The sequence below is a fragment of the Ostrinia furnacalis genome, unplaced genomic scaffold, assembly GCF_004193835.3.
Source record: "Ostrinia furnacalis isolate ACB-3 unplaced genomic scaffold, ASM419383v2 OfSCF1918, whole genome shotgun sequence".
Taxonomy (NCBI): domain Eukaryota; kingdom Metazoa; phylum Arthropoda; class Insecta; order Lepidoptera; family Crambidae; genus Ostrinia; species Ostrinia furnacalis.
This window is the reverse complement of record NW_021132157.1, coordinates 28432-37429: the sequence shown is the minus strand read 5'-3', so window position 1 is coordinate 37429 and position 8998 is coordinate 28432. Positions and strand designations below refer to the sequence as shown.

The 8998-nt window shown below is 36.2% G+C and overlaps 1 protein-coding gene across 1 annotated transcript; it reads right to left on the bottom strand.

The window, feature by feature from the left end:
- Window positions 1–1263: 1263 nt before the first annotated feature.
- On the bottom strand, window positions 1264–8159 carry LOC114354121 (uncharacterized). The gene is made up of 2 exons (XM_028306381.1): window positions 7595–8159; window positions 1264–4903 (listed from the first exon to the last, which is right to left on the bottom strand). Exons 1-2 carry the CDS (start codon window positions 7639–7641, stop codon window positions 1291–1293), a joined length of 3660 nt encoding a protein of 1219 aa, XP_028162182.1. The 5' UTR covers window positions 7642–8159; the 3' UTR covers window positions 1264–1290.
- Between the last annotated feature and the right edge of the window lie 839 nt (window positions 8160–8998).

Below are 8998 nucleotides of genomic sequence, written 5' to 3'. Positions count from 1 at the left end.
TGACGATTTATTAGAAAAGAGGCGCTTCATAGGTTCCGCACACAGGCGCTGCCGGCGGTCGGCGCGGCCCTGTTTGAGACACTATAATGCCGTAATTCGTGGTCCACTCAATCGATCGCTTTCGATAAGTAGATCACAAAATACTTCTACTGCATCTTGTTTTAGCTTCCAACATCAATATAAGCATGCATTTTTATAATTAACTAGCTGACCCGGCGAACTTCGTACCGCCTTAGCGTAGAGATTTTCTTAATATTTTTTTCCATAAGAACCATCCTTGGACTTCCACAAACATTTAAAAAAAAGAATTATCGAAATCGGTTCAGCCGTTCACACGTGATGCCGTGACAACGCGAAACGGGTTTCATTTTTATATATATAGACTAGCGGCCGCCCGCGACTTTGTAGGTAGGTAGGTACTTAAGCGTGGATCCCGTTTTACCTCCTTAGGGGTTGAATTTTGCAAAATCTTCTATTTGCAATCGTATTTAGCACCTACGTTAAAATTTGAGACTCCTAGCACTTGTAGTTTCTGAGATTTCGTGATGAGTGAGTCAGTCAATCAGTGACCTTTCGCTTTTAAAGATATAAATAGATAAATTACTTATTTAATCACAGAGTAATATTATACTATCCGTTCGCTTAAAGTTTGCCGCTGGCGATATGACGTCACTCGAAGGGAATCGTTATACAGCCACACATTTTGAACGTTTGGACTGTTTTTACTTAGGTAACCAAAAAGCAAAAGAAGATTTAATCTGGCCAAAACCGGCTACTTCTACGGTCTACCACAGAAAACTTCTACCCTGCTAATCTAAAAAGGCAAGTAAAAATAAAACTCGATTGGATTTTTCTACATTTATTACAAACATAATTACTAGAACAATATTTTAAAGAGCAGCTAGAATAACTTATTAAAACAGAAAAATGTCAAATAATACAGTTTTTTACATACAGTAACATTATTTAAATAAACATTTTAACTAACACAACTCTGTATGGATCATTAGGTCTGAAATAAATTACTGTTTATTTATTTAATAGATTAACAGCTAAGTAACATTCAGTATAAAAATAAACATTTTAATAGATTAAAAGCTAAGTAACAGTAGGTATATATTTAGTTAAACATTTTAATAGATTAACAGCTGAGTACGACTAACATAGGCGCGCGCGCACTTGACATGATACTCCATGATAGATACTTACGAATCTTACGATTAGCTAATATTTATTTACTGTTTCTTTTACACCTATATGCTACAACAATATTAACAGTGGGCAACATAACTATTCCATTGGCTCCACGTCTACACGAAACTTGCTATGCATAAGGCGCCGAATATCAACGTCGGGATATTCTCTAATAGTGCTGTACGCAGATGTATATAAATCTAAATCACGTGTTGGATTTAAAGGCAGTAAAATTAGGGCTATCAGACAAGTTGCCTTTGTATTTACTTCTAATATGCCACTACACAGTGACACTATAATATCAGGGTCATCCACATCATCTCGCAGCTCTGAGCCCCTAAGATATTTTTCAATATTTTGAACACCATTGTAAAGTGCATCACAGAGGTTTTTAGAAAAATAATATTGATACGTATTACTCTCAACGGATTCTCTTATTGTATTCCCAACGCGTCTCCCGAACTCGGTAGCGGCTGTAGTCATCACATCTCTTTGGCGTAGTGTCAGATTTTCATTGATTACTTGCCTGTTGGCAATGTTAATGCGCAAGTCCCAGACTTGGTTATAAACTAAGTTCAAAGGAAAAGTCGCCTCCAAATCAGTTAAAATCGCCTCAAATAATGGCAAACAATTTACGAAAATATTGGCATCAGGTCTACTACAACGTGGCAGTATATCGAACAGCTTATCGTCTTCTGGCAAATATCTGGGAGCATTCAAAACTCTAATAAATTCTTGATACATTTTCCTGCCTATAAAACTATAATTGACACTAACGTTCCAGTGCCTAAAGTACGCACCTAAAAGTATTTTTGCTATTGCAATACCTTCAGAACGCTCCGTGTGAGTCTCACTACGATATGCTATGTAGTGTAATACGAAATCTCTTTGAGCTAGATAAAAATATCTTTCTTTACCCCTTAGCTGTACAACTCTTGCAAATGGGAACGAATTAATATGTTCCGTAACAATGCTCTCAAGAGTTTCCACACGTATGCAATGGATTTTATCATCCATTTGTTTAAGTAACTCTGCTTTAGTTGCTAGATTTTGCTCAGTATCTTGGAATCCTTTCACAGTTCTCCAAAGAACATCAGTATATTCACTTATGAAGTATAATGGCAATTTGTGAATTTTCGAGAATACGGACAAACATGTTACGTCATCCGTATCTCGTAATTCGGATGTTAACATTTTTAAGAAATCGCACAAATCGTCAACTTGTTCATAAGCAATCTTGTCAAATACAGACTTGTATAAAATCTTTCTGATGGAAGTATTAGTCGTGTTTCTCCAAATGTCTAGCACAAGTTTCATCGTATTAGTTAAGTTCAAATTGTAAGCTAACCTTATGCCATGCTGTTGAATTTCTTCAACAGGTGAATTTATTAGAGTTTTGATAAAGCTAAAGCACGATTTATTGGGCAGAGTTGTACAATATCTGTTAATCACAGGCACGCAGTATTTCATATAATCACCCTTCATGTACATCAAGATATTATTATGGTGAAATGTTGGCCTTGAGAAGCTTGCAAATTGGCATATTGCCTTTTTCAAGTATAATATTGATTTATTTCTATGAGGTATTATTGTTTCAGAATCAGGTGCGTACCTCATGAAGAACCTGATTTTGAAAGACTCATCAGCCAACTGAAAAATTGCATATACTGCGGTATCAATTCCTGAGCACACACCTAGTGCTGAATTTTCATTGACTACATTAATACAACAAGTCAATAATACTTGGGCAAGATCTTTTGAAAAGTATATTTTTACCTTGCTTATGAAACGCTTCAATATGACGCCCCAGCTGCTAGCGATATATTTTTTCAGCTGTGGCATTTTCTCAATTACCTTTCTTACGTCAACTTTGAGATATTCCAGTAATTGCTTTTCACTTAGTTGCGAAACTGGCTCATTGATCATTACTGGCTCCTCATTTTCTTCAACTAAATATTCACCAATGTATGGTAATAGATCATGAGGAATATCAGCCCTAGTTTTACTAAATACAGATATTAGGTCTTTCAGTAACTTAATGTATCTTAACAAATTCCTATCATTACTATTTGAGTCAAATCTAAGAATTTTGATTTTATAGAAATCAAGAAAGTAATCATATATTTTTTGAGTAGTTTCCACATTAAAATTCATTAAGTATTTATCAAGGGAGCTCATTTCTATGTGAACGTCCATATACTCAACTAAGTCTATGGTCATAGCTTTATCATTTACTATCTTATATAATAATGTAACAACTTTAAATTTACACCCCGGCGTGTTAGCTTCAATAGTGCTGGCAATTCTATAATATGCATTCCAACATAATTCATCGAACTCAAATACGTTTTGATTATTCAAAACTAAGAGTAGGAAATCCGGTTTTCTAATATCGACGTCAAAATATGCATAAAAAATAAAATAATGATTCAAAACTCTTTCAATTTCAAGATTAGTTTTAGCAGCTTTTACTAAAACTTCAAAAAGACGAAATAATCTCGTCGGGTCTAAAGTTTGTCGCAACAAGTTTGTTATTCCGGTAAATGTTGTATCAAACATTGTGTATTGAAACCAAGTGTAATCATTGCCAAAACCTAAAAATGCATTCGCTAAGTTCCGCAGTGCCCAAGTTTCCCTTTCTTGCGGCGTCATTAGGTTGTAATACTTTGCATCAATGAAATTATTTGACATTTCAAATTCTTCATTGTATCTTAGTGCATATACTCTCTTGGCATAATCTAATCTTTCCCTCTCAGGAAAACTGCTAATAAGCTTCCTAAATCTCTTTTGGTGATGTTCATCATTCCAAAACTCTATTACACGCCTGGGTAATACGTATAAACCGTATCGTTCAACGTCGTTAGGCAAACTATACCTAAGCAGACTATCCAGATTAAGTATATTTGCATACAAGTTAGGTCTCGCCATTATTCTTTGTTTGTGGTGTTTTACGATTGCCGTAGAAGTTTTTAAGCCCAACTTGAAAAGATTTGCGGACCGAACATTTACATGCCTCTCCAGCAAATCTAAGAACCGTTCGCTTGATACAGTGAACAAGTGACTACAACTGCGAATCACCTCATTTTTATTATACGCTCTTAACTGTAAAAACTCTTCAAAGATTACAAAAGAATTACCTATAAACTTTCGCCAGTATTTACTGTTGTTTGATCTAATACTAGTATGTAATTTTTCTCGCATCATTACTATCTTGAATGATTCTGATGTGAATAAAAGAAGTTTATATCCAGAAAGTCTCATATGGTATTTTGAACAGTACTCGTAGAAGTGTTCAGCACGATCTTCAGCACGATCACTATTCTTAATATGTTTTGATAATACGTTAAAGAACTTAATTATCATTCTCGTTGACATATCCGGGAATATGTATTTCTCCATGTAGTCGGGGTTAATGAGGGTTGTGTATTTGTCATTAAATAACCATTTGCATTTTTTTAGTACTCTGGATATGTAGAGCTCGTCTCCTGATTTGAATATATTATGTAATATGTAATCTACCTCCTTGTGTTTAGCAGCCAGGTGTATTTTAAAAAACACATCCACATCGGATGTTTCATCTTGGTGCCTGATTTCTTCTAATGGGACGTTTGTGGCGAATGCTTCATTGACTTGGTCGTTAAGTTCACGCTGGCGGGATGGCAGGTTCTTTGCGGTGAATCGAACAATGGTGGGGTTGTTGGTCGGGCGCCTGAAAAGATATAAACATTTAAACATTTATTTATAGGTAAACTAGCGACCCGCCCCTGCTTTGCACAGGTAGGTAGATACAATGTATTATACTTAAAAACCTTCCTCTTGAGTCAATCTATCTATTTAAAAAAAATCCTTTACATAGTTTTAAAGATCTAAGCATAGAACCTTAAGCTTTTTGTGACCGACCTACTTTTTTGGGAAAACGACAGTACTTACAACTCCACCTATCCCCCCTTTGCTAGACTAAAGATTAATTTTATTGATCAATCATTAATCAGATGAAGTTTTTGCCAACACTGGTAGCCTATGTTACTTACGTGAAATGTTTAAAATAAAGTGAGCCATCATAGCTTACATAAATACTTAGGTTTTAAATATAAAGAAAGCCAAATTAAGCTTCGCTTCATCTTAAACAATTCATGACTTGATTACACAATTGAATTTGGTAACGCGCTAATAAGATATCCTTATGTAGGTACCTTTAGTTCGGTTCGTGCCACCTCAGTCACATTCTGGACATTACCACAGCACAGTAGGTACAGGTTATCACCAGAAAAGCTCTCAAATTGTAATAAAAAAACGGTACGAGAAGGTTCTGTTGGTTTTACAACAAAGACAAAGCGTCCATAGACAGAAAACCACTGCACTGGATGCACAACTGGGTCGGAGACTGGGATCCATCATCGACCCCTCCTCCCAACTCGCATGCGCTCTCGATCAATCAATAGTGCAGCGGCGCGCATTGTAATTTTCGTATGTTAGGTCATTAATATTATATTACCTACTTTCCCATTAGGTTGGTACATGATGACTGAGCTTCAAGTAAACGTGGTGTTATGCCCAGTTGGGCGAGATCCACCTGTTGTTTTGCAATGTGCATAAACCATTGAAAATCACAAGGTGGATCCTGGCGAGCGGCCTCCGGCGTAAATACTACTGAAATTGCAGCCGTTCTTGGGACACGAACCCTACGGGCTTTGCCCTTTTCTCTACCTGGCCCAGAAGATGCCCACTCTGCCCTAACAGGAAACCACAGGACACTGTGTCTGTACCTACCAGGTACCTAAGTACTGCAGTAATTTACAATTAATTGGAGTCTAAATCAAATGAACTGAACATCATGATCATGACCGTTTTTAAGTCTAATGGTGGTGTTTGTTTGTGTTAAACAAAGCAAGTGCTGAACTCAGTAGCTCAATGCTTTTTTTTGTGGTGCCTTCAGTCTGCGGTTTATCAACGAAAATTAGTTAAGTATGAAAATCTGTTTAACATTATTTCATTTTGAAAATACTCTCGCTTTGCTTGCATTTGAAACACCTACGAAATATGAATCTCGCTTTGCTTCGTGTTTATGTAACTTGCTCGTTTCATTAATCCAGAAATTAAAACAAAATTAATCTGGGCAAAAAGGGAGAGCTATGAGGAGTTCAGTCCATGCAGTTTGTTTTTGGATGTGATCATGAGTGATAGCTATCACTCATGCTCAGTATGTGTAGGTACTTTATAGGCACGAGCTTTCGCGCTCGCTTCGCTTAGATACATAGCTACTTAACAATTGCTTAATTTAAAAGTCACACGTCTTAAAAGCTAAGTGACAAAGTAAATTACCTGTTGTAACCTAACTGGCCAATGTAATGGTTAAAATCAAGTAAGTAGGTACTCGTACCTTACTATTTTTTCTAAAAAATATTGTGTAATGAACTGAAAACTATAGGTCCTGGTCACCGCCGACTTCGTTTGCTCAGGGTTAGGGTAAAAGTATGAAAACTCACGAAACTCTTTATTATCTGACAATACTTTCTGGATTTCCCCTAGTGTGTGTTGCGGGGTGAAATATGAACCACCTGTATTTATCAATTCTAACAATCGTAACTAAATACAGTAAGTACAAACCTACAAGCATTTATTCAACTTCAACTTCACTATGTGCCACACTTTCAGGTTCCACATTAATCTGTTCACTTTCAACAAAAAATACACATAATTCTGAAAAAGGCTGCAAAGGACAAAGTCTAGACCAGACAGGTGTCCTCAACCTACATCGACCTCCAAGTTTCTCGCATGCGCCGTCCGTTAATCGATAAGTACTTACTGCATTGCAGGCTGCTCCGATGTGCGCGGTAATATCCTTTATTTACCCTTAAAGTACACAGGTACCTACTCAATGTACGAGATAGCTTAAATCTTTAAACAACGGATTTGATGATGTGTTTTTTAATAGCGATTCAAGAGGAAAGTTCATACGTAATAATACAAAATAATAGTAGAGAAACACTGATAAATTTTGAGGTTTGTAATGTAAATGTCGTAAACAAACCGTGTGAAGCTGGAGCGGGCCGCTATGTAGTTTATCTTCGTGTCATACTAATATTAGGTAATTGTCAACGTAACAAAACAGGATGTAGGTAATATTATTAATTTGAACAAAATGATTTTGCCTTCATAATTTCGATCTCCTTACATCAATCGTAATCGATCATTGGCATAAACAATCGTTAAATAAAAAACTACCTTACTACCTACATAATCATAAACTACCCACATTTAAAATTAATACTGGTTTTGATTAGTTATTCACTTGTATAAATATATTTTCTAGCTCCAAGATCACTTCAGAGTCACTCAGATTTTCCCCTACTACGTTCTAACTTCTAATTTAATTCGAGGAATTATCTACTGCACTTACCTGTAGTTTGAGGGATGTACCATTTGATGCAGGCGATTGGAAATCATTTTGCAGGAGAGTATTAGCACTTTTTATCTTGCTGGTATCGAATAGCTATCAGATTGCTCGACCGCACTGCAGCTCCAAGATGTCTGGCTCACAGGTCTGTCTAGGCTTCCAGATTTTCTAGTATTGATTTTTAACTCCAGGCAATGAGAGCTAAGGAGGGCGGACATGCGCAATCAAACTAGGGAGCAACTAGGGAGTTCGAACCTGCGCAATCGGTTTGAGAAAATATTGCAAGCGAAAAAAAGGAGATTGTTTTATAATCTTAAACCCTAATTCGGTATTACGTTATGCTGCTATTCTTTCACTGATACAAAATACAGGGGCTTTAAGTCTTACCCTAATATTGAAAGGTGAAAAAATTAACCAGTTTAAATTACTCATAAAATACTTTTGATTATTTCGAGCTGGCAACATTTATGAAGTGACTAAGCACAATTTTCTCGAATGTGCCCATCTATAATGATGTACCTACCTGTTGGATTTACACGTGGAAATAAATATCACCACGATAGAAATGGGAAAGATGGGTGTGTCAAATAAAAGAAAATAAGTAAGAAGAGCAAGAAAAATCAGAGAGGCACACGTGGCTGTCTTTATGGCTTTTGATATTATTGATCTACTTTGAATTCTTACTACATAGCTACTATGACGAATAAACTAAAATTGATTTATTTTTTAAACCTACCTTCAGGACCCGTCTCCTGGCCAGCCCATTGTCTTTTGACTGACTTTAAAATTAATCCTTATTAATAACTATTCCACCTCTGGCCCAGCGGATATCGTACCGCCTATGTTCATTAAAAACAACGTGGGATTCTATGGTGAAATAATTTTTCAAACAATAAAATCTTTTCCTTTTTTATAGAGGTACCAACTCGTATTAGTGTAGATTTCCCACCAGGGTTAACTCGTATTAATAACAGCTTTGTCTGGATAGTGTTTCGAATAAAAGTGACTAATTATTAGGTCCCATTAAATTATCAGGTACTCACCTGGATGATGACCGACGTTTTTGTTCTGCGAATCGTGGAAGTGGAGGTTTTTGGAAAAAATGCTTAATATACATTTTGTAATGGTGGATATAAACCGACTGAACTAATGATTTTGAGATGATATTTCAGCACTTTTCATGAATTTTTACTGGATTTGAATAGTTAGCTATCAAAATGCGCGATCACTCTGCCAGCTCCGTTAGGTCTATGCGAGGCTCCCAGATTTTACTAGGTATTGATTTTTAATTTCAGATAGACTCCCGGGGCCCGGGATACCAATCAGAGCCAAGGCGCCTTGCGATTGGTTTGAATGTATTGATTTACCCCTATTTTTTTTATATGTTTTATGGACCTGGAATCTAGA